Source organism: Orbicella faveolata, unplaced genomic scaffold, assembly GCF_042242905.1.
Source record: "Orbicella faveolata isolate gen_17 unplaced genomic scaffold, um_ofav_v1 contig_47, whole genome shotgun sequence".
NCBI lineage: Eukaryota > Metazoa > Cnidaria > Anthozoa > Scleractinia > Merulinidae > Orbicella > Orbicella faveolata.
In genome coordinates, this window is record NW_028301577.1 from 26,506,052 (window position 1) to 26,531,747 (window position 25,696).

At 39.9% G+C, this 25,696-nt stretch overlaps 2 protein-coding genes across 3 annotated transcripts; both read left to right on the forward strand.

Moving 5' to 3' along the window:
• The first annotated feature begins 3,880 nt into the window (after positions 1 to 3,880).
• Positions 3,881 to 6,392, forward strand: LOC110068741 (contactin-associated protein-like 3B). The gene has a single exon (XM_020776143.2). The coding sequence runs from the start codon at positions 3,881 to 3,883 to the stop codon at positions 5,090 to 5,092; it is 1,212 nt and encodes a 403-aa protein (XP_020631802.2). The 3' UTR covers positions 5,093 to 6,392.
• Positions 6,393 to 6,461: 69 nt separating this feature from the next.
• Positions 6,462 to 18,394, forward strand: LOC110068740 (kinesin-like protein KIF22-B). 2 transcript variants are annotated; one of them, XM_089280080.1, is made up of 20 exons: positions 6,462 to 6,830; positions 7,616 to 7,743; positions 8,134 to 8,172; positions 8,713 to 8,828; positions 9,289 to 9,375; positions 10,087 to 10,145; positions 10,591 to 10,654; positions 10,844 to 10,953; positions 11,503 to 11,578; positions 11,848 to 11,892; positions 12,150 to 12,294; positions 12,808 to 12,860; positions 13,157 to 13,204; positions 13,994 to 14,049; positions 14,352 to 14,467; positions 14,925 to 15,043; positions 15,677 to 15,743; positions 16,007 to 16,131; positions 16,546 to 16,605; positions 17,470 to 18,394. In XM_089280080.1, the coding sequence occupies exons 1-20, from the start codon at positions 6,646 to 6,648 to the stop codon at positions 17,500 to 17,502; spliced, it is 1,731 nt and encodes a 576-aa protein (XP_089136206.1). In that variant the 5' UTR covers positions 6,462 to 6,645; the 3' UTR covers positions 17,503 to 18,394. The 2 variants fall into 2 exon arrangements, with proteins under 2 accessions (XP_089136206.1, XP_089136203.1); XM_089280077.1 differs by having other exon boundaries at positions 6,463 to 6,830; positions 14,877 to 15,043.
• Positions 18,395 to 25,696: the final 7,302 nt, after the last annotated feature.

A 25,696-nucleotide genomic window follows, 5' to 3' on the forward strand; every position in this document is an offset into this window, starting at 1 on the left:
TAGTAGGTATAGAGCATTTGTAAACTACTACCAGTTAACAATCATTCCAATGCTATTCAAAGATGGCAGATGTACCCTGGTCAAGGTTTTCGCCCCAAAATTCGACAAATCATTGGAGGACCATGTGCTAGCGTCATATCCGGTGGAGAAGGAAGATGACTGCCAGATGAAATGCTTCAGACACAAGTACTGTGTGTCGTATAACCTGGGTCCTGCAGTGGAAAATGGTGTGCGAGAATGTGAAATCAGCCAATCTGATGAGTTTAGAGACCCTCAAAACATGACGGACAGGCCTGGGTACTTCTACCGTGGAACCGAGGTAGAGTGATCCTTACTGACAAAATTAACAAATAGATTCCATGTTGCCGTGCGTCTGTTCAGTAATAGATCACAGACGACGTCAAAATGTGGTAAGAACAAACAAGGGGTACATGAGTCTTTTGGCGAGCGTGTTACTGATGTTTGCTGTACTTTGGAAATAAAACTTCAATATCTCATTAATCTTGTTAGTTCGTGTGACAAATATTTCGTAATGCATGAAATGTCTATTTTGTTTTCCGTGAAACGTGATCTAGACCCCTTATTTTACCAGCCTCTTACATCTTATCTTTGTCCAACCCTACTCTTCACTGTTCTTTAGGCTAGAAATACATGTAGCTGGGATTTGGGAACTCTAGGTGTTCCTTTATTAGCCTGAAACGTTCGTAGAGGCATATGCTGACCTAGTTGAAGGTCTTCTAAAAATATAGAAAGGTGAAAATTTAGGTTTGCAATTCCGGCAAACCCTTCTCGGCGTTTGTCATTTCTATTTTCAACGCCTACAGCTACATCTTATATTTTTTTCTTGTCCACAAGGTTTTCGTGGTAGCATATCTCATTTTGTGTTCTTTTGTAGAACTCGTGTTCGACTGGTCCATGCCCTAAGAACGCTTCGTGCATTCCAAACTTTGAATCACTCGACATCTTCCAGTGCGTGTGTCCATCAGGCTTCACTGGAGAAATTTGTGCTGTCGGTGAGTATGAAGAAACAGCTAGCAATTGATATAATTGTAGCCTGTGAACAGGCTCCAGCTGGAAAGGTCTGGCCTGTTCACAGGCTAATATAGTGGCTAACGACATCTGTTTATACAGTTGTATAGTCACATCATGACACTAGTAACCAATTGCAAGGCTAAAAAATCTTCATTTAGCAAATGATTCGATCAAATGAAAATTCAGAACCGCGTAACCCGTGCGGAGACAGGCAGCCTCGTCCCCGGGGTCTCCTCCTCGATGATTTTCAAAATTGTCCTGGGGACGAGGTTTCGAAGCCAGGCTCTCGTCGACCTTAAGGAGCGTAAGTCGGGAAAGCTTTCATGTGCAACACTGGGGGTGTATTTCACTATTACGATATATTACTGATCCTTTTTGTCAAAATTTTTAACTGATACAGATGTTGACGAATGTCAAGAAAAATATGACAACTGCCACCTTCATGCCAGCTGCAAGAACACCGCGGGCTCATTTGAATGCTTCTGTCACGATGGATTCACCGGGAACGGTCGCTTTTGCGCAGGTACTGAAGTCTGAATATCCCGCAGTCACCTGCCAGAGGCTAAGGCAAATGCAGTGTGGTTGCTCTATTCCAATTTATATAATAAGTCAAATTATTCTCGCATTTTGATTGGTTCTTACCTGTGATCAATTGGAGGACAGACGTAAAGATGACGTCATTAACATTTTTTGGTTTCTTTATTATATAAAACAGATAGATTCCATGTTGCCTTGCGTCTTTTCAGTAATAGATCATAGAAGACGCCAAGATGTGGTAACAAAATCAGTGAAACACTCGCCTAACGACTCGCGTGCCCCTTTTCTGTTCTTACCACATTTTGACGTCATTTGTGAGCTATTTCTGAGGAGACGCAGGGTATAACATGGAATTTATTAATTAAACAGTGCATTTCCTTATTCTTTTAAGCAGAGAAAATTAAAGCGGCTGTATTGAACAAAAGGGACGATTTGGCTTGAGGAACTAAACTGAACAAATGCATGATAACTTATTGAACTGAATTCACGTAACTCTAATCCTAGATTAACTTAATTCAGCCCCCTCCGATGAACTAATCCTTGGATTATTAGATTCACGTTGTTCCTTCCTCCACTTTGTATAGATATTAATGAGTGTGATACACAACACCATGGTTGCCACGCACATGCAGAGTGCATAAATACCGTGGGCTCAAATAAGTGCTCATGCAAGCCTGGGTACAAGGGAGATGGTGTATCTACATGCGAAGGTAAAACGAAGGCAAAACGGTACTGTTAAGATAAAAATAACTTAGTGTAACATGAGGTCCCGACCATCGTAGTGATAAGAATAGTCCTATCACTGTCCTAAAAAAATTGTGAAAAAAACTAAAGAATTGAAAAGCGACATATTCTCAGAAACAATGCTAAATCAGGCATCCAGAGCCCGGCCAGAAAAAAAATTATGACTGAGGTAACACATGTGCATGGTTAAATTCTCCTTCTGGGTATTTAGGGTGTTTATGATGACTGTGAACAACAAAAAACAAAGAAAATGACTGAGGCAAGTGCTTCGGTGTGCCTGTTACTAGCTGGCCCTGACGTTAGAAGTATTCCACCTGCATTTATGTCAGGTCAGCCCCAAACTGAATTCACCTATACCAATATATGCTCCTGTAATGTCATGTCAAACATCATCTTTGTAAGAGTCTTATTATTTGACCTCCTTACTCCAGTTGGTAGCAGCGATCGTTGTCTACCAGCGAATAAAAAAACGACGAGAGCGCAAGTCAGATTCGCGTATTTCCAACCAATACTGATGAGTGGCTACTAAGTATTTTCTTACGTCTACAAAATGATTCGATTAGTTTATTTCTTTCTCCTTTTGATATAGATGTTGATGAATGCCACGCATCAAGACATAATTGTCACGCAAAAGCTTCTTGCGTCAACACCATTGGTTCTTATGATTGCTTCTGCGAACCGCCTTACGAGAGAAGTGGCCAGATTTGCCAAAGTATGAAACACATTTTCACGTTCATTATGATAATCATTTAGGGGTGACTCTTGCGGCTTCTCAGCTCAGTATCTTACCTTCGCGCAACACAGACCGTCAACGAGAGCCAGCTCACCCCAGCAGCTACGCGACTAGTAATCCTGAGAAGCACTATCTATTGTAATTGAATTTATATCCATTGGTTGAACGGCCGGATCCCTGTCAGCTGGTTTTCGTTTAATATGTTCAAGGAGTTTTCCAGAATAAAATAAGTTTTTCAAATTTAAATTCATAGAGAGTAGCAGCTCGTCCTTAGTCCCACCCAGCCATTGCAGTCCTTTTTGTGGCCAAAGTTTTAACCAATTTTAATATTTTTAATTTGTATAGTTTAAACGTTCTGGTCCGTTTAAAAACATGTAAATAAGCAGTTTTAACTTCCGCTTTATTTCCATTTTACACTTATTTGTCCACAATTAGTTTTTATTATAAGGAAATTTTCAAGGTAGAAAGTTTTAAGGTAGAAACATCAACTCGGAAAAAAATTCATCACCTAGACATCATTTGGCTGTGTGACTGCGCGATGCGGTTCCAGTCAAAAGACCCATGCACATTTCACCCTTGCTCACCATAGAGTCTCCAGTAGCTCAGTAGTTAGAGCATCCGATTAAATCACGGAGGGTCGTGGGTTCAAATCCCATCTGGAACTCAATATTTTTTTCCGAGTTGATGTTTCTACCTTAAAAATTTCTACCTTGACAATTAGTTTTTACCGAGCTAAAACCTTGACTCGTAGGGACAGTTTTTCATTTCAATGTGTGCTTATACGACGAGCCAACTGTTATTTTTTCAGTGCCGCCTACTTTTCTATCAGAGCCAATGTCAATAATTGTCGAAGAGCAAGAGAACGTGACTTTCACGTGCTCGGCGGATGGTGATCCACTGCCTAACATCACGTGGTCAAAAGAAAATGGACACCTGCCAGTGAACAGGTCTGTTGAAACTGAGGGGAGCTTGTTACTGTTAAACGTTTCACTTGAAGATTCTGGGAACTACACGTGTAAGGCCACCAGTGAAGTGGGAAGCGTTTTATCGTCTGCGGAACTATTTGTACATTCAGTCCTCAAATTTAAAGAACTACCTCCCTGGGATGTGTATTACGTCTATGTCGGTGACTCACTGACTCTCCCTTGCTCAGCCGAGAGTGACCTGGAACCAACAATGGCATGGATTGTACCGTACCGCGAAGGAATTAGTATTTCCCTCAATAACACTCTGTTCATTACCTCCGCTGAACTGTCACACGACGGCTCCTACATCTGCGAAGCCCAGAATGACATTATCATATTGCAAGTATACATTTATGTACACGTTCATGCTCTGCCTTCATGTCAAGACATCAAAATGCGACAGGAAGACTCGGCCGGCAGCATGAAGGACGATACCAGTGGATATTACTTCATCGACCCCGATGGTGGAGATATCGGAGAAGCGCCTTTTGAAGTATTTTGCAACATGACCATGGAAAATGGGCGTGGCGTGACGATTATAAGCCATGACAGTGAGAACAGATCACTCGTTGATGGATTTGAACCAGGTGGAAGCTATAAACGAGATGTAACTTACACAGGCGCAAACTTATCTCAAATTACAAGTCTCATCAGCATATCAGCTGGCTGCCGTCAATTTATCAAGTATGAGTGCTTCGAATCCAGCCTGCTGGCTGGTGACACTGGCTGGTGGGTGTCACGTGACGGCTTGACCATGAGGTATTGGGGCGGAGCACCTCCCCATAGCGGAAAATGTGCATGCGGAGTAGATCAAACCTGCGTGGGAACTGAAAAGGTTAATTGTAACTGCGATTCAGACATAAGTGAGTGGCTGGAGGACAGCGGCTTTTTGACTGATAAAAGCACTCTTCCTGTAAAGCAGCTGAGGTTCGGAGACACTGGGGAAGCAAAAGCGAAAGGCTATCACACGCTGGGGAAGCTAATGTGTTACGGGAGAGTGATGGACGTAGACTCGGATGGTACAGGAACCGAGGAATTCAGCCCTGAGAGTTTTACCTTTACTACACCGGAGCTCGCTTAATACAGACTTCTGACAGACCGAAATATAAACTGCCGTACATTATATCAACCTGAGCTGGGTTAAACTTAATACACACTCCTTGGTAGGGAACATTCAGAGAAAGTTTCGAAAAAATCCTTCGACAATCCTCCTTCACCTTAACATGGCCTAACCTTTACTAACACAATAATATCAATTCTATGATAGAGCGGTTTTCAATTGAGTGTTATAGAACCAAAGCCAAACCAATTACTTACCAATAAGATTATTCAGCCAATCTCAAACTGTAAAACCAAAACCAAAGTAACTGCCTGATTACTTTCGACACGCAATTGAACACCGCTCCATCATGACAGCTATATTTTTTTGGACTCTCCATCGACTCCTGTCCACTGTTCAATGATTACACTTTGGTCGAACTTACTCGCCTACTAAACACGCCGCCATCACCGCGTAAAGTTGGGCTACCTGCGGGGTTGAATAAGTCTTCAACGCCATGGCCGCGCCTTATGATCACTCTATTAATACAATTTTTCGGCCAGAAGATAACGCATACTCTGTAATTTTCTGATTTTAATAATTCTGTTTATGAGGTTAATGGAAACGCCTCTCATATGACCACAAATTTTTGCCCAAAACGGGATTCCACTGAAGCTGTACTATTATAGTCTCTTGACTTACCTACACCATTGAGTATGCATTGATGTTATGATTAGAAACTTGATTTTCATCGCTGTTCATTTGGGTTTTTTGCACGTATTTGCATGCTGAGGAATTTCAGAAATATGGTTCACCAGGCGCATGGATGCTTTTCGGCTGGGTCGGGAACTTAAAGCTCGTCAATTTTTCATGTCATCACGGTCATTTTTGACAGTTCGCCCCGTGTAGTCCTATGCTGTCTGATTTGCAACGAGAGAATAAAATGAATGTGTACGTAAAATATTTATCAATGAGATGAGTGCATACACTTAAAAAAAGTAATGTACTTCAGCCGGTTCTCACATCAATATTCCGGGCTCTCGCGTAATTTCGATATCATGATAGGAGCATAAGCAGGTGTATTATAAAATAAATGCAAACTAAATATTATTTTGAACATTATTTAACCCTTCTCATTGACACATTTCTTTAAAATTTGACACGTAGATAAAATACAAAAACTACATGAGAATGAATCTACCAAGTAAAGGAAATAGTCAACATACGTTTTGAGAGTCTTCTTGATCAGCTTATCCCCACGATGCACATGTATTTTGATTTACTTGTACAATACAATTTAGTTAAGTCACACGAATAAATGTTGATTTTGTTGTTTCACAAACTTTTTATTTTGTTACAGAGCACATTCATTGTCACAACGAAAAATAGTCGGGAATTTTGAATGTTTTTTTCTTTGTTGTTTGGGCTGACTGGGTGAACCGAGAGGAACTGAACAGAACTTGTGATTGGACAATGTGAATAAATTAGCATATGGCTCGCGTTTTTGAAACGAACACGCAAAACGAGCGGCCATGTTTTCCTGACTGCATATTAGTCCCTTCGAGCAAATTACAGTTTTTCTTGCGTCCCGATCTATGGCTGCACATAAAAAGGAATGTAAGGTTCGAGTGCTAGTGCGCTTGCGACCCGAAAGTGCTGATTATAAAGAAAAAGAAGGAAGCCATCAAGATGGAATTCCCGATCGTTGTGTTCGAGCTGTGGATTCTTCAACACTGGAATTGTGGAATTGCAGAAATTCTGAAGAGTCAATTCGCTACCGGTGAGTGTTAAATATGAGGATAGCCGTAGATCACGTTATGGGAAACTCAACAGGATTTCAATGAAATCGCGGCTTCCATATTATTATTATTACCGGTTTTATTGTTATTACTATTATATTTATATATATATATATATATTTTTTTTTTTCCTGTGGTTTGGGTGGCCATTTGTAAGGGAACTTGTTCCTGTTTTTGGCTTTCCCCCTCAGCTTTATATATATGAATATGTATGTATTTCTGTTGAGAAAATGATTAAAGTAAAGTAAAGATACGATGTAGACGATTCGTTGAAAAAAAACGACGATAAAACAACCGATAAAACATAACCAGATATACATTTCTGTTGGTAGGGTATCCGGTCACTTCATGGTTAGATCGCTCCAAGTCAGTTTGCTCTAAGCGCATATAGATTATTCCTCGTTCTTTCATCCACTGCCAAGCCAATCTCGGTTTGTTGAGGTAGCGTATTCATCCTGTGTGGTTGCAGCGAACTGATCGACTTGGAGCGATCTAACCATGGAGTGAAATGATCGTAATTCGTTGGTGAGCTTTTTGCGTAACCTTATATTATAAACTTAAGTTTTGTAGCGTTCTGACCGGACGGGAGACCTGAAAACTTGCAAAAGAAATGTGATTCGTACTGTCGTGTATAGTTTTCCTGAAATCAGTTTCTAAGCTACTCGGAAGCAAGCAAGAGTCGAACGGTGGAACCCAACTAGCCACACTGGTCAGATGTTTTTCGTTAGAGCTTTCTTATTTTAATTGTCTGCCCTGTGTTATTCAGATTCAATGGCTTTTTTGATGAAGACAGTACACAAGAGACATTGTACCACAACTCAGTTTGCCCGCTGATTCCTTATGTGCTACAAGGCCACAATGCCAGTGTGTTTGCATATGGTCCCACTGGGGCAGGTATGGAGATCTTTCAGTTGTAAACTTCCTTACAAAACTATCTGTCCGAAATAGAACATATAATTAAAAAATCCCAAATAAGACAGAGAAGCTTTTCAGTGAGCAGCATCTCCATTAATCCATTAAAAAAGGTCTCCATTAATTGTCAAAAAAAAACAGTAACACAGACAGACAGACAGACAGACGGAGAAAACAACCTGCTCCCTAACCCCGGAGCCCAGCCCTTATTGAAATCCGTGTACCCTGCACATGTGAGAAATTCTTGATCTTTGCAGTCTCACTCAAGGGGGCAGAAAGATGAGAGACCCTGGAAATGAGGTTGCCAAAACTGTAAATTAGATAGTACATGTATGAACTGAATCCTTATTTTTCCTTTTCTAACAAATGAAGGAAAAACACACACAATGGTTGGATCACCAGAACAACCAGGTTAGTAGAATGTCCTGGCTTTCTATCAAGTTGATCAATTTAGACAATCTAGTACCTTTATTAACTGCCTAATAGCAAGGTTGTGAAGCTGATGTGTTGAGCATTGGTGCTTTATCTGAGCAAAGGGCTAATGCTTGGAATGTCAGCCTTACAAGCACGCTTCAGAAATTAATTTAGCTTTTTCTTCAAGTTGATAAAATGTATTATAGCTAAGTGTTTTGCTTGCTTAACAGTGCAGACCAACAGTTTCTTCGGAAATTGAGTCTCTTCTCACATCTTGGCTTTTTGCTCACAGTCTTTTGAACCTCTCTCCATAGATTTTGATTTGAAGACTGCGCATAGTTCAAGGATCAACGCATGATTAAATAAATATTTGATCAAATATTAAATGAATTTATAAAGAGATACTAGATACCCTGCAAGCCGCTGTAAGGTACTTGCATGTGATATATAGGGTTATAACAGTTTAATTACTGATAAAAAATGTGTCTGCGTAATAGAATCTCCACTTTTGTTTTGTTTTTCTACTAACTTCTGCAGGATTAATACCAAGATGTGCAGCTGAATTGTTCAAACTGATAGATTCACACTTGGATTCAAATTCACAGTGGAAATACAAGGTTTTCTTTTCATACCTGGAGATATACCAGGAAAAGGTGGCTAATATACTATTATATATCATTATATTATTATACCATACACAGGGACAGGTGACCACTCTTCACAGTATTTTTCTGACAATTATTATCAATAAATCATCACAGAGCTCTCGCGAGATGAGAGTCTTGTCTCACGAGACGACAATCTTGTCTCGCTAGAGGGTGGTAACTTACTTTTGAGTGGTACTGTAATTAGAGGGTAGCTAGGGTGACAGGAGGAGATCAGAAAATACGAGATCTTTATTTTGATCCCTCCCCGTCCTTTAGTAACCCCCTTCATGCTTTCACTTTCGGCACACTTCACTTCGCTTTGAAATTGACGTCAAAAACAAAGTTTTTGAAGATGTATGATTATTATGTAACTCAAGGACTCAATGCCTCTATTTTTAACCTGCCATGATTGTTAAGTGTACATGACTTGTATATATTTTTACTGAATATCTGATCTTGGTATCAGATTAAAGACTTGTTGGATCCCAAGAGAGATGATTTACCGATAAGACAAGATCGGAAACAAAATATCATCATACCAAATTTAACAGAGGTAAAGTTTATAGTGTCACAAGCACTTGAGCAACACATTATCATAATTAATTTATGTAGTTCTCTTCTAAAGAAAAATGTTTAACATTTTGTTGGTAATGTTCTATTTTTCACACCTTGTGAATGTCTGATGAAAACTGTTGTTCTTATCTCCCAAGAGATCTCCTCCCCCAGGAAATGATATAATAATTGCTTACATGATTGTGCGGTTCTACAGTTCTGTGCTAGGTATTCTTAAGTGGCCATGAGTCAGCGGCCTCCTAGATATCATCTGAATGTACACCAGAACTACTGACAATACATTACAAGAAGCTGTAGAGAATGCATACCATATCAGCAGGTCATACATGTATAAAATTGATAAGACATGTCATAAAGTTGAACTTGAGTTCATAGTAAAAAAGTGTTACATATTTACATGTATAATTATAAATGAATTTCTTTCCAGAATTGGTGCCTTAATGACGGCTTGTGTAACTTGTTGAGCACTGTTCATTCTGTGCCTTTTGTGGGATGCATGTCATATACGAACCCAGTAAATGGCCTAGCTCACCAAGGCAAGAGTCTCTCTGTAGCTCTGGGTTTAGAGCACCTGACGGGTATATGGGAAGTCATGGGTTTGAATCCCATCATGGACTCAGATTGTTTCCTTGCCTTATGCTTGTGACATGCTGAAAATTTTGCCTTTTTCAAGACATCAATATTTTTTCAGATGCCGATAGAAACTCTGGGTGAATTTATGTCCTTATTTGAAAAGGCCAGTCAGCAGAGGTTTGTATGTTTAATTGCTGCCTATGTATCACTTGGAAATAAAGTTGAACATTTAAAATGATAACTGAGAGGAAATGATGGTTGACAAGCATTTTCTTGGCTTATCTGGACTAATGATATTGAAGTTTCTTGAAACCAAACAAAGATGTGTACCTATCAGTGGGTTGGCTTTGACCCTTGCCGGAGATTCACGTAGTTTTGATCCATAATTTCAATAAGTGGTTTACCAGGACACATGAAATAGCTAGTCATCCCAAATGACCAATAATTTGCTGTCTCAAGAATGAGGTTTTAAGTTAAATGAATGACATTAAATAATAATTTGCTGCGAATTGAACAGGACCTGCTGAACATTATATTTAACATGTTTTATATTTTTTTCTATTTAGCAAATAATAGAACAAAATAATTTAGGGAAGTTGTATTAAATGTGATAATCTTTCAGGAAAACTGCAGCTACAAAGCTGAATCCGCACTCTAGTAGAAGCCATTCTATTGTGTTGATGAAGGTACTGCACTGTACATTTTTTTCTTACTAAAAATCAGTCGATGACAAACCATTTTTGAGAGAATTGGTCAGGACCTTTTTCTTTCAAGTAGTTTAGGTCACTGTTACATTAATACTGTGGCAATATTCGTTTGCATGCATGGCAGTCCTGTGGTTTTAGATAATACATGTAATTCTGAATTCTCTTTAGGTTCAAAAACAGCAGCAGGTAGCACCATTCACAAACCTCAATGGAAAGTTTTACCTTATTGACCTGGCTGGATCAGAGGACAATAGAAAAACAGGAAATGAGGGAATAAGGTGCTCTATAATGCAACTTGATATTTTATGGTTTCTACATGTATGAAAAGGACTGTGGTGACTAAAGTTCTCTTAGCGGAAGTCGTCTTCAGGGTCATGTGATTTCCTTCTTCGAAAAAATCCCAGGCCTACCCTGATGAGTCTGAGGCCTAAAACTAAATGAACTATGCTAATACTCCTGATTTTATCCCATTTTTAAAACCAAAGTTGAATCTGCTCCTTATCCTTGTATCCATTTTGCGTTACTTCTGTCAATCTCCGTTTTCATTGGCTCACCAGCTGTTTACAATAGGAAAATCATTGGAGGGAGGGGGAAAGGGTGGGGTAAATTGCTGGTTTCTGGAAATTCAGTGGTCCACCCCAAAATGATCTTTGTTAATTGGTGAAGTTATGAGTGTAAGAGGTCCTAAGCTGGCCGATCTAGAAAGACTTTATATCACTGACTTTGAGGTGGGCGAGGAGGAAGAAGAGACACCGAACTTTTTGTGGAGGATGATATCTTTTGTGACATTAATCGTACTTACAATTATTAAACTTTCTAATTTTTAGGTTGAAAGAAAGCGGTGCTATCAATGGTTCGTTGTTTGCTCTCGGACAAGTCGTGGATGCATTGAACCAGGGTCTGGTAAGAAGTTACATGTAACATTAACGTTGAGAAAAAGGGCGCTTTTCCATTTAGTGTTTTCTACGAGCCTAATGTTCTCAGCTTCTTGTTCTTTGTGAGGCTGAAATGATAAAATGGGAAGTAAAACTCTTATAACAAACCCAAGAAAATATAAAGCAATATCAAAATCTAATAGCTTGTCTTGAACATGTTGATAGCCTCTTTTAAACTAATGTATTTTCAATACATCGGTGAATTAAAATTACTCTCCCAAATGTTTTTTTTTTCAGTCCAGAATACCCTACAGGAACAGCAAATTAACACGTCTTCTCCAGGTAAGTTGAAAAATAAAAGTTTTTTTTTCCGGGCTTCTTATGATAGCGCGACACTTACAAATTCGAAAATCTAACTTGCACAGTTTATTCATTTTTTTTTTTGTCTAGCTCCCACGCTCTCACGACCGCTCCCACACATTTCTTTTCGTCCAGTGATAGAGCGCCCTACAGATTCACCAATGCTTAGAGCGTTTTTTCCTGAGTCGCTTGTGTGACATTTTGTCATTTTTTTTCCTGTCTCTTTTACCTATTTTCAGGACTCCCTCGGTGGCACAGCTCACGCATGTATGATTGCCAACATTGCGCCCGAACGCAGATTTTACGCAGATACAACCAACACCCTGAACTTTGCTACCAAGTCGAGAACGATCATAAATGAGCCATTTGTGAGGCGATCTGTAGGTAAGTGTTAAGACGTGAGACAGTCTTTTAGCGCTTTTCGAATTAAATTGATATAAACCCAGTTCTGGTTTTCTCACAACATTAAATAGTGGGTATTGCAAGCAGAGGTTTTCTTTTCTTTCTTTGTTTTGCCCTTTTGACAATTCAGTGTTGTTTCACTTGAATTCAATGTATCTCCGTTATATGCTTACCTTTGTATCGTTTTACTCCGCATTTCATCTCCCGCTCATGAGAAAACTTCGATGATGACATGTTGATGACGTCGCTCTACGTAGATCCGTGTACTGTCTGTGATTGGCTGTTGCTTACGCGCGAAAATTCAAACCGAGCAACGACCAATCACAGCCACGATAGGGATCTCTGCTGAGCTACGTCATCAGCAAGGAATTTTCTGGTTGAATCTCAGACTTTAAGAGCAGTAAGACTGATTGCTGTTAATTTAGTTTTGTAGTTTACCGATTTCAACTCGTGATTTTAATTAATCAATGCCATGATTTGCTACGAAATTTGCAGACAAATCAGTAGCGTTTAAGAGACCCGCTGACGAAGCCTTACTTCAGAATCAGGTAGATAATAATGACACTTTACACATTGATTCAAGAGTGATCAAAGAACTTAGAGAAATTTACGAAACCGTTGTGTGTTTGTATACGAACGGAAAAGAAAAAAAAACCCGATTGCATGAGCAGAATTGATATATAAGACAACAACATGAAATTTTAAAGAAGTAGTCACATACATGTATTAGTGGAGAAGGAGGGGAATCGGTAATATGTTAAATTTGCGGCCTACATTTTGAGCGACAGCCTTTCGTTGTGGCTTCTTGAATCAGGCTAATAGGCTATTTCTGTTATTCTTCTAGCGTAAGCGCCTCAAACTGGATTCGTCAGTTACTCAAGAGCATCAAAAGGTAAAATAAAAGTCTTAATATAAAAGTCTTTATTAAAATGTCAGGGACGGCGTACGCGTGACTTAACAATCAATGATAAACTAACCTAAAAACCAGTCATATATATAAGCTATGTCCAGTAAGTCCATTCGAGGCTTACAACTTATCTTGTCATTTTATTGTACTCTTACGAGTCAAACACAAAATGTTCCTTAGTGAGTAATCTCTTCGTCTAGAAAACGTTGCAGCGTTGACTTTTAGAATCTTTGCAAAAAGTAGAATTCCTTACAAAAATGTATGTTTCTTTTAGGGTGTGTTGCACGAGGCAATTTCTTGTGTAACTTGCATTGCAACAAAGGTTGCAAGAAAATCCGAATTGTTTAATGTGACAGCATCTGTTATAAAATTACTTGGCTATGCATAAATCAGAGCCGGCAGTTTTTTTCCAAAATAGCCACAATAACACGTGACCAAGTCGCGATTGCTTTTGGTCTGGCATCTGATTGGTCAATTACCTGGCGCGAGTTTTTCAGACCAATCATATCGTAGCAAAGAAAAACCAATGGTAGTCCTGATAAATTTCGCCACTATTTTCCTCCAGGTCGTCTAAAGTCTCTATTAGCACGTAAATCGAATTTGGACGCGATTGAGAGCTGATAAACAAACTCTTATGATATACATGTACAACGAAAGAAACATCCATGCGCAACAAAAACATCATCTGCCAATTGTATATGAGCTTTTGAAACTGAATTTTGAAATTTGAATTCTGAAATTGAACTATAAACTTTCTGCTTTATTTACATGCAGCCCGAAAAAAGGCCACTCCTTGCTCAAAAGCTTGCCATCCCAGCTGGAATTTTAAGGTAAGTCGTTTGCGCTTCATAAATTATTACTTTTAGTATTTTCACCCTTGCGCTTATGTTCGGGCGGACAGTGTATATGCAAAAAAGTGTAAATAATTAGTTATACTGTCTTCAGGCGGTCACTTGATCAATTTTGTTATCACCGCTAAAGGTTAACATTGTTTACTGGTCAATGGAAAAAAACGAGGGACTGATAGGTTTTGGAATATTTGCTTTGGCCATGGATGGCAACCATATGCTAACAGGAGCGGAGACCAAGGTATTTTAGACGCACTGATTCTGACCGTGTTTGAATCCTGCAGTCCCCTTAGAGTTGAACAGAGGAAGTTACAAGATCGCCTGGCAGCTTTAGAGCGACTCACCCACGAACACTCTGCTCCGCAAGCAACGACGGAACCTGAAGGCAGCTTGTCTAAAGGTATGCCAGGGGGAAGGGGAGGTGGCGGATTTTTTTTTTTTCACTGAGTAAACACTCTGACAGCTAAGGGTGAAAGGACGATGTGCGAATAATTTATTACTTATAAAAAGGCTATTTAGCGCAGCTCAGTGGTTCAGTAACCCTTGGTAAACTCGCAGTCTCGTTGGCTAGGCATGCCGTCTATCGCTTGATGGTCAGCTCAGTATGTTGGGAGCGCGCGCTCGAGTTTCATCCATCATTGGCGAAACGTAATGTAGATAAGTGACTGAGATTTGCTATTCAAACATAGTCAATAAGTTTCGCGTACCAGGAGCGACTATCATTCATAACTTGTAACCACTGTGTCCTGTGAGCTCCTCTCTGACTTTACGTCCTCTCTTTGTGTTTTACTTTTCTGGTGTCTTTACAGGGTTTGCTACTACACAAAAAACCTCGCCGCTTTCTGATCAAGCGTCAGGGTTTGCTCGTTTACCGCTCAAAGACGCTAACAGATCAGATGTGTCCGATGAAATCTGGTCAAACCCTCCTCGGATTTCAGACGGAGTTCTGGATATCTCTCTGCCGTTCAAAAAACAAGTGAGAACCTAGCTTTAATAATATTTGAGCTCACTAAATGAAATATTGTCAGTATAAGTTTATACAAGTTTTTCCGGTAGACTCAAAATTAAATATTTAAAGGTCGAGTTGTCGAACTTCATATGAGACGAACTGATCTGAGCGAAATAAGTTCGTGATAAGTTTGACGTTTGACTCAACTGAGTTCGTCCGACTGAATTTAGATCGACCAACACGTTCTACCCGTCTGAAGCAGACGGATAGAACGATCGATCTAAATTCGAATTAAGTTCGACGTTTGACCCAACGGTCGAGCTTTCCCCGTTTGGATCGACTCAAAATGCAATTTAGTACGTCTCACGTGAAGTTTGACGTTTCACCTGGGCCTTAGAATACTCGAGACTGAAACATTTAACGTAGCTTGCCCAGTTCCTTGGGATTAGCGCTTGTTACAAGCAACGCGAGAGAGCTGGTAAAAGGCACCACGTGACCATTTATGGCGCACTTCAAATGCTACTGGAAGGCAACGCCTTATTTGCATTAAAATGCTCCCTTGAGGATTCCACATTCCAATTCAAATTTCAATTATTTCGATGTTATGCATGTCCCAGTGCATGGACGAAGGAAACGTTGTATCTGTTTTCTTTTTCGCAGAAAACCTCCTTGACAGTGGACGAAAATTTCAAAGTCAAGATAAACCCTCATTTACAGGAGACACACAGTAAGATATGCACAAATGTTTTCCTTCTTGTTTGAGAAAGTGTGTGCGTAAAATTCGGCACATTACTACGCATGCACAGCACTTATCCCGTGATCCCTTACAAACCTTGATATCATTTGCCACCTAAAATGAAACGAGAGAGACTGGGTAACACGCCTAGACTTGATATGAGTGGGGCTGGGTGTTTTAACAAGTGCAACAATGAAACAACACAACCGCGCTGATTTTACTTATCGTTGTTCAATACCTTTTTACTTTGACAGACAACGAAATTCTGAGGGTGCTAAACAATGGAACCATCAAGGAACTGAAAAAACTTCAAGGCGTCGGCCAAAAACGCGCCAAGCTTATAGCGGACTGGAGAACAGTCTGCGGGCCATTTCAGCAGGTAAACTAATGACTTATCACAAAAGATGGCTTTAAATAAAATTGTCACTTCTTTGGTAGTTTTTGTTCGATATTTGGGTAAAAATCTCTCTGGGGTTCGCTCGTAACTTGACAAAAACCAACATCACGAGACAAAACCTTCACCTATCTACTTTGTGACTAGGTGTCACATAAGGCCTCGCGAGTCAAAATAGGGGCAATAAAATGGAATACATGGTAAGAAAGCCACATCAAATATTATCTTAAGGAAATTTATCACGAGGAAAAGAGCTGCTCACACTTGAGGCGGGGTTACACGTTCTAAAATGAAATATTTTTTGGTCAAAAGAAGATGCCCTTGACACAACCAGCTCGTGACAGAATTCATTTATTACTATCTCAGTATATGAGTTTTACTTTCCATTGACTTTTCCAGGTACAGGATCTAAAACTGATCGACGGATTTACCGACAAAATGGTAACTACTTTCCTAAAGGTAAGAGCAGTGATTTAATTTTTTTAATTTGACAATAAAAGTAAGAGTAGTGATAACAACGACTGAAATATTGACGGACGCCTCCAAAACTCATAGGCTCCCAGTTTGTAACTTTTATATACCGAGCAATTTTAAATAAAAGCCGTGTTAAGGAAAACAACTTTTGGACACATTTTAAAATAAGCTTTGGTCCTCTGGGTTTCAATTTGTACAGTCTCGACTTCTTCACGGATACCATCAACTAGAATGTCTTTTTAGTAATCATCAAAACTTCTAATTCGCCCAAAACTCTTAGCAGGTCATCACAATTTAAAATCTACCATAGTTTGTATACTTCTGTCACTCTTCGGCGTTGTATGTGAGGAGGGAATGCTGGCGATTATTTCAGTTGTAAATCTTTGTTGAGAATAGAACGTACTATTCAGTTGAAAGGCTATTCCTGGACGCAGATGGAACACGCTGCGTTCTGAGGGACAGAGGGGACTGGAGGAGTTTTGTCAATGGCCTCTTCTCCGAAATGGAGTATACTGGCTTCAGACCCGATTAGAAATTTATCTTTGTTCACACGACTGACGAGCTGGAGTTTACGAGAGTCTGTCATTTGACCGTCAACTGACATGTACTCTTGTCGACTTTTGTTTACCCTCCACAAAGGTTAATTTGCTCATGAATCGACAACAATGTTCGTATTTCTCGCGTACTCCTAGCTCATTTGACCGCGCGTTGTAGATCGCGCGTCGATAAGCAGGCCTTTTTCCGCCCTGTCGAGAAGAGTTGAAGACAACTTCCTTCTTCTCTTGTCGTCGTTTGATCCCGGGTTAACAATCAGCTAACAATCGTTTTTCTCTTGGTTTCCTCTCACAGAACAACCTTTTAAGCCGAATCACATTCAGCTGACGAAAGATACCTTAAACCTTCGTCGAAACAATCACTGCTCCTGCCTACTAATAACTTAGTCAGACAGCAGAACTTTGCAAGAGGAATGTCAACATAAGCTTGCCCAGAACAGTCTTTTGTTGCTACAGTTTACAGAAAGTTACCTTATGCCTCTGTTTCAAAACGAGTCTTCGTGCAAAACCTTTGTTATGAAAATTTTGATTTGCATGAAAATGGAGCCTGTAGGCGGAATCATTTTCATATGAATGGTTTTGCACGTGGGCTCGTTTTGACACAGAGACAAAAGGAAACTCGGGAATATCCTATTATTTTTACAAGGGAATTTGAGTAGTTTATAAATCTAGATTTATTAAGTGATGACATTGAACCCTAGCTGCAAAGGAACAAGTCGATGAATCGATCACTAACCGCATGCTTGATAAGGAAGTAACAGCTAACTCCAGAAACGGGCTAAATGAATCCTAAAGGGATATGGTCTACTTGTAAGTCTCGTGCCCATTTTGTGCTCGCCTTAAGTTTGATTTTGTCCTTGTTAATTAGTTGTTTATAAAAGTCTCTTTTTGTCATTTTAAAAAGGGTTACGCAAATTTCTGATGAAAGCGGGAAAATATTTTTTGACAGGAAGTCTGCTTTTTTTTTCTATAGGGGTTACTTTTGCCCTTTTATGGCATTTCCAGGAATTGCTGTGATGACTTGAAAATAGGCTAGAAAATTACAGCTTAAAAGATATTTCTCTGTAAATTTTGTGTACGACATGACGTTATCATCAGCGTCTAGGAGACCCTGGATGAGATAAACGCCCTTTTCAAACCAATTTTTGTAGAAGATAGAGCATCCGTCCAACAATATGTCTTTATTATTGAATAAAACAAATTCTTGATGTGAAAAAAAAGTCGTTGTAGGATGTCTTAAATTGCAGGAAATACTGAAGGATTTCTTTGTAGAACTGGGGTAAATTGATCCTTGCAAGAAAATTTTTTATCGTAGTTATAACTTTAACAATTATTCCAGGAGCGCACATTGGTATGGGATGATAGATAGTCAACGAGGTACGTAGCACCAAGTTGACTTTAATCATCTCATATCCAACAAGCGTAAGTGAAGTAATCGTTTTATTAAAAATGCCCTCAAAATATGAAAAACTAAAAGAAAAGAGAAGAAAAGATGTGCAAAAAATTACACTTAGGTAACCATATTTGTAGAGCACCGTATAATATTGCTCATACCCCAAGAAGGCTAAGCCATTATGGTGTGAAATTAGTGAAAGTAGCCCATTTTACAGTTCTGTAGTTAGTTATCAGGTCTGCGAGCAAAAGCCTTTGTACATGCCAGAGAATGATCCAATGAATTCAATTGTAACACTCACTTTTACTTTGAAATGTAGGAAAATGACTCCAAGAGAGCCAGACACTCAAAAAGACCGCTGATCGATGCACTGTCAACATCTGTCGTCTTGCGGATCACTTCTGACATGTATATACAGGCTAATAAGTACATAATTTTGTCGGTTTTTACAAAACTGTGCACGGTTTACAAGTTATTACTTTTATTAGAACATTATAGATGTCACAAAAGACAATAGGATTCTCTCTAGGCAATGCACGAAGATACAGTGTTGTTATTTTCTAGACTGAAATAAGCCAAGGCGACTTGTGAGAACTCTTGCATTTGGCCCATGAGCAAATCCTCTGCATTAGGATACGTTGGCAGACCTAAAGTCTCCAGGTTAAAACTGAGGACTCTCAAGTAAAACACACAAAGCAGCACTCCACGGATAACCGTTTGGCAAGCTTTTTCTTCGTTCTTACCTCTCCTGGCTTGGAATTCCTTTAGACATTTAAAAACTACTTGGGCCCATTTATCAGATTTTAGAAAAACAGATCGGTTTACACTCTGTAGCCGATTGACGAACTCTGACTGTTTCTCTTGAGGCATCGCTTTAGGCTCGTCCCACGCCAGCACACCACAAAGGCCATTCGCTTTGAATTCTTCAAAAGCTTCTTTGATGCCATCAAACAAACCACCGAGAACATCCATGGCGCTGCTTTTGAATTCACGGTTACTGTATTGGACTAAAAACGAATGCAGAGCAGCGATGATTTCAGCATTCTCCGATAGCTCAACTTTCATGTTGGTATTCTGAACGGCTTCAATTTTAACGACAGGTGCAATGGTTAGATCGGTTGTTATCCAAAAATGTGACGATTCCAACCAATCAATCAAACCATTGAAGAGACTTCTTCCTTCCTGGACAAAGATGTCACCAACTTGCATCCTGGCATCATCCCTAACGTAGTTGATTTTTCTTGGCAAGGACAGCTGTCCGATTGGATCGCCACTTGTACCAGCAGTAATACTCATCCCCATATCAATCCCAAAATCTCTCCAGCCTTTCACCCACTTTTCAGCGTCCGTAAACCGTTCGAGTGTTTTTCGATTGAAAGCGAACCCACCCCCAATTGGCTGGCGAAGGACATTACGGGTGACAGCGGAGTAGAGTGGGAACATCAGATGATTGGTAGCTCTGCCTTCATACTTGTGTCGCCAGTAAAGTGGAACAAGATACGAATATCCCTGAGAGAGTCCAAGGCACATGCGATATACAAAGCCATCTGTACCTGAGAACAAAATCAATAACTTGTCATAATATGGCGGGCCTATTACAGAATGAAAGAAAATTGTGTCTTCTTAGTGATTCCTTGAGTGGTCCGAGTTTTGTTTAACAGAAGGCTAAGAGAGGCCTTTTACAGGTTGATTTCGTCATCATCGTCATAATCCTCATTATCATTATAATCACTCTCGCGCTAGAAGGCACGTAAGGTCAGACCTTTTACGGAGTAAGTTTTCATGGGTATTTTTCGTGATGGGTGCATAACACCAGGCCCCAGTTGTTGAGAAAGCGAATAACTTTAACCAGTGATTAGGTTGCTATCCAGTAGATAAAATGTATACTCCGACCAAAGCTTTTGGTAACATTTTTTTACGCAATCACGCGTCTACTGTATACACAAACTATAGGGAAATCCCGGCACATATTTAACCTGCCCCATGGTGACCTATCCAGTGGATATAATTATCTACTCTTTGAACAACCGGGGCCAGGCCTTTTGCGGGTTGATTTCAAAGAAGTACTATTTCTGATGTGTGCTCAAGGCGAGGTCTCATGTTTCAGCTACGAGTTTCACTTCACATAAGTATTTTTTCCACATGCGTGTATGAAGATGGTTTGTTGGTTCTACTCACCTTTTAAGTCGGAATCCATGCACAGTACGTGGGCGTTGTCGTTTTCTTCGTCTTGCAAGGCGAAGTGACGAATAAAATTAAACGCTGCCTCAAATTGCGATCCTTTTCCTCGGACGTCGGTTTTGCCGGGACACAAAGTGAAAATGTCACTGTCCTCAGTAACCACAGTTGCAAAGTCACTATGATACCTAAATGAATGACAGAAAGAAAGAAAGGAAGTTAATTAAGACAACTCAGTGCGATTGTCCAACTCGTGGACTTGTGGATATTGAGAACTTACTTGCACAAGTCAATCGTCATTTGTTTTAGAGACCGTCTAAATAATTGACTTTCCCGTATTAAATCATTCGTCTGCGGTTTAAACATGAAATTTCGATTCCTTTACGTTACTACTTCCCGTCCTTCGTGTTTACTTAGTCCACATCTTGGTCCATCGGTATGGCAGGAGTCATGGCCTCGATCTAAGACGATTTTTTAGGCTTTCTTTTCGCGACGTCTTAAGTTGCGCCCATATCTACTATGGTGTTTAATTTAACAAATCTTTCATTTTTAATTCACAGATATAAAATTATATATATTTTACTTTCATTAATATCGTAATGTTTAATTATCGAAAATGGTTTATCCAGTCGTACAAAAGAGACCAAATCCGTTATGATATTTCGCTACATTGTCTCGCATCCTTGCCCACGACATTTAAGTTCCCATAACTAAGTTGGACCCTCTAATGCATGAGGAATTCCCTACTCTTCAAAATTAGATAAATATTTTTTTTCCTTGCTTACTTTTCCAGCAGGGGCGCAATTTCTTTGTCATGTTGAACGTCTAGAAACCACGGTCCAGTCATACTGGTGTTTGATTTATTTTTGTGCGTTCCATCTGCCATTAAAATGAGAATTTTGCCATCTTTGCATACGCCGCGCTGGATCAGGCGTGCAAAATCTTTAACGGCTGCTTTGGCAACACCTTGAACCGTTTCTCGCTCTGAGGCTCGATAAGATGGCGTCAGAAGAATGGAGGTGTATGCGTAAAGTCTGAAAAAATTATTTGTCGTAGTTAGCAAGTTAAGCAACCATTCCTCTTTCATGATAAATACCTTTTCCTTTGAACAAAGCCGTTTAGAAATAACTCAGGGAATTTCCTCGGCTAAATAAATAATAGCCTCTATTTGGCCTCAAAATATGCACGAATGTTTGTCCGCGGACATTATTTGTTCCAAGAAGCGAACAGTTTTCCGAGAGCGTAGCGCGAGGAAAATTATGACCCTTGAGGAACAAATCTAAGGACAAATATCTAAGCATATTTTTGTGCCAAATGGAGGCTATTGTGTTTATTATCCTTCAAATCTTTTTCGCAACACGCGCAGTTCTGAAAATTGGGGAATATCCTCGGATATTCCCCAGTTTTAGCTGGGGGATATTCTGTCACGTGACGCGTTTAGACCAATCGCACGCGAGCGAAAATATTTGATGGATTATAACAATGCTTAAAATGAGAAACCCTTTCGATGCTTATGAATAATATGCAATGAAAAAGGATTTAATCACTTTGCACACCCGCTCGTCCCAGTTCGACCGCAAGAATGTCATTGAAGACTAGAGAGGATGAGGTATCTTGTTTAAGACGAATACCCTATGCCCTCCACTAGCCAGTAATAGCTTCTCACCTGACGGCCTCTCCCTTGTTTGTCCATGTGCGAAATCGCAGCTGACCAGTTTGACTGTAAACATGTCCAGGCCCCACGTCCACTGTGATATCGTGGGACTGGTACTGGTTATTATCACGAATGTATTTCAGCATCTTGATTTCTTGATATAATACAGAAAAAAAATACATTTAGAATAGATCATTTTTTCTTACGACTGTCGAAAACAAACCAACTGTTTGAGTTTCTGAATTTGGCAGTAAGAAATTAAAGCGAACAATTGCATACATGAGCAAGCGGACACAAACTTCTGGAGGCCTAGTTGCTATGATATACAGTTCTTACATAACAGATCGTGATACTACAATTATCAGTTGAGTAAGGCACGAGGGAAGTTTGGTTACGAAGTTTTGGCCTTGAAATTATGGTGTTGTCACGGGCAACTTACCTCGTTTCCATTGGTACTACGATTATCAGTTGAGTAAGGCGGACGAAAGTTTGGTCACCAAGTTTTAACGTAAAAATCGTGTTGTTGTCACGAGCAACTGGCTCCGTATCCATTGGCAACTTGTCGGCCTTTGACGTCAATTGACAGCAAAGCGCGCGAAATTGTAGGCGACGCGACAGGCGACCAACGGCTGTTGATATTGTTATCAACGGAAACGAGGTAAGTTGCCCGTGACAACAACACGATTTTACGTTAAAACTTGGTGACCAAACTTTCGTCCCGCCTTACTCAACTGATAATCGTAGTAACAATATCAACGGCCGTTGGTCGCCTGTCGCGTCGCCTACAATTTCGCGTGCGTTGCTGCCAATGACGTAAAAGGCCGACAAGTTACCAATGGATACGGAGCCAGTTGCTCGTGACAACAACAACATTTTTACGTTAAAACTTGGTGACCAAACTTTCGTCCCGCCTTACTCAACTGATAATCGTAGTAAGTCCGTGTGTAACCCTTTGTGCATGTCATATGTATATCCTTATTGACCATTAGAAATAACAAATTGACGTGTTTTTTACGCGTCTGTCTTGTTATTGATCATGAATTTCGTCATAAACATTGTCAAAGTAGCTGTGTATCCGTACACTCCTTTGACAATGTTATGATGAAATTCATTGTCAATAAGAGGACAGACGCATGAAAAACTACGTCAATTTGTTTTTTACGATAACAAATTGTCAAATTGTCCGCTCTCGCTCGTTGACGCATCGCATGAACTATAATGTGTCTGTCCGCTTATTGACAATGAGTCACAAGTCACAACTGATCGAGTTTCGATTTTTGAGCGAGTTTTATGTTTAACACATAAACCTTAAACTCGTTTGAAATGACCAAACATTCAACACAAATTACCCAGACGACACAAAGACAACCCCACGTTGAGGCAAGTGTGGTTTATTTACACAGATAAGGCTATTTTTCTAAGCAGTTTGACAAATGAAGTGAATATCCGAAAGTGAGCATGGGTTGCCTGTGCTTACACTGTCTCGTTGGTTCCTCTGTGGTCTTTTAGGTTTCCCGCTGGTTTTTTTTTTTGTTTTATTTTTTTGTTATGTTTGTCTTTGTTTTTGTTTTCTTTTTTTTTTTGGTAGTTTGGTTTTTTGTTGTCGTTCTTGTTGTTGTTTTAAAGTACAAATCATCGAGCCCTTGTGATTAGAGGGTTTTGTTACAGGGGCAGAGCAAAATTTTAGAGTCACATTGAAAGAAGGACAGGGAAAATCAGTGGAAGGCTATTTATCCGACCAATACATGTTTGTTTACCTACGGACGCGATCTGAGCTCCTGCGTGATCTCGATCGTTTCAGAGAATTAAGTTTAGACCTTTGAAAGAAGAACAGAGCCGTTCCTGCAGTATGTGTAATTGTTGCGCTTTTAGTTGATTTAATGAATGACCAAGTTACTTTTCTACAAAGAAAGGGCATCGCAGCAAATTTGCCTCGGCCATTTTACCGTGTTGAAAGCACTCGTCGATCGATGAAGGACTTTTGGGAACAGCGATTTTATTCTCTGCCGATTGTTGTGACTTCGATTCTCAACGTTATTTAATCAAGAGAGCTTTACAGAATTCAAGTTCTCCCAGACTAATTCCGTCTTCTTTAGTTCATTCGGATTCTTGTCGGTACAAGCCATATCTACGTAAGTTTATAGCATTTCTCAGGCAGCTCTCTGATCTATCGCTGGTTAATCTCTAATCTAGACGACCAATCTAGACTAAAATAATTCCCGATCGGTTTAAACAGGGTTTTGACTTTTCAGGAGGCGTTACTCAATGGAACAGCTTTTGCCGTTTGTCAATATTGATGACTACATACTGCAATGTACACAAATAAATTCATTTGAGTTAGAGAACAGTACTCGTAAACGTTTTGATGGAAATCATTTTCTGCTTTCGTGACGATCACGCGCGGAGCACATGAAAAGTGAGAAACGTCAATCATATTTTTCGCGCCAAAAGTTTACGCTCTGATTCACATTCCTGCAAGTGAAACAAATCGATCTCTCGCGACCTAGGTCGCTCGCGCTTGCCCTCCTGACTTCGTCGCCCCAAGATTACTCTCTCGCTTCTCTCGAGGGAGATAAGTAAGTCAAGGATTAAGAAAAGGTCAACTTGTGGCAAGTCTAGTCCAAATTATGTTTCCGTAAAGGATAACAACAGCATACCACGATAACACACTGCGATACACATTGCCATACACACTGCGTACACAATTGGGTTTGCAAGCCAAATCATTCATAATTGAAAAGACCTTGAACTGTGCTGATGACTGGAATTATCATAAAAAAAGGGAATATAAGCGGTGAAGCGAAACATGTGTTAGTGGACTTTTAACAGGCGTAGTAGAAGTGTGGAATATCGAGGGCGAGTATTAGTGGTGTAGCGGTTATCACCTCTGCATTGAATGCAGGAGACCGCTAGGGACTAGAAATGTCCCATATCTAGTACTCAACCAATGTTTTGCTTAGAGACGCCCCCATCCCTCCTGAGCCTCCACATGTTTACCGGACAAATTATTACTAAGGTAATAAATTTACTCGTTTGCATCGACTAATTAGTGTCTCAAACTCCAACGTGTATGGAAAGGTCTGCATTCGACGCAGACCTGTGATAAAAGCAAAAACAAGTTAAACCGGTGATACGGCTTAAGGCTCCCGAGGCCGCATCGCTCAATCGACTTTCGTTCTGGTAGCATAGATAAAGCACTTCATTGAAATCCCAAAGCCACAAAACAATTTTAACGTTTCGATTACTTAACTGAGCCTTTCAAGTTACAGATGATATATGATGAAAATTGCTTACCTT

Excerpts from the sequence above, each read along its gene's own strand:
- LOC110068741 (XM_020776143.2), top strand. The coding sequence starts at position 3,881 with ATGTCAATAATTGTCGAAGAGCAAGAGAACGTGACTTTCACGTGCTCG.
- LOC110068740 (XM_089280077.1), top strand. The coding sequence starts at position 6,646 with ATGGCTGCACATAAAAAGGAATGTAAGGTTCGAGTGCTAGTGCGCTTG. Across the intron at positions 10,655-10,843 it reads ATTCTATTGTGTTGATGAAG|GTTCAAAAACAGCAGCAGGT; the intron begins GTACTGCACTGT and ends AATTCTCTTTAG. Across the intron at positions 13,205-13,993 it reads TTACTCAAGAGCATCAAAAG|CCCGAAAAAAGGCCACTCCT; the intron begins GTAAAATAAAAG and ends ATTTACATGCAG.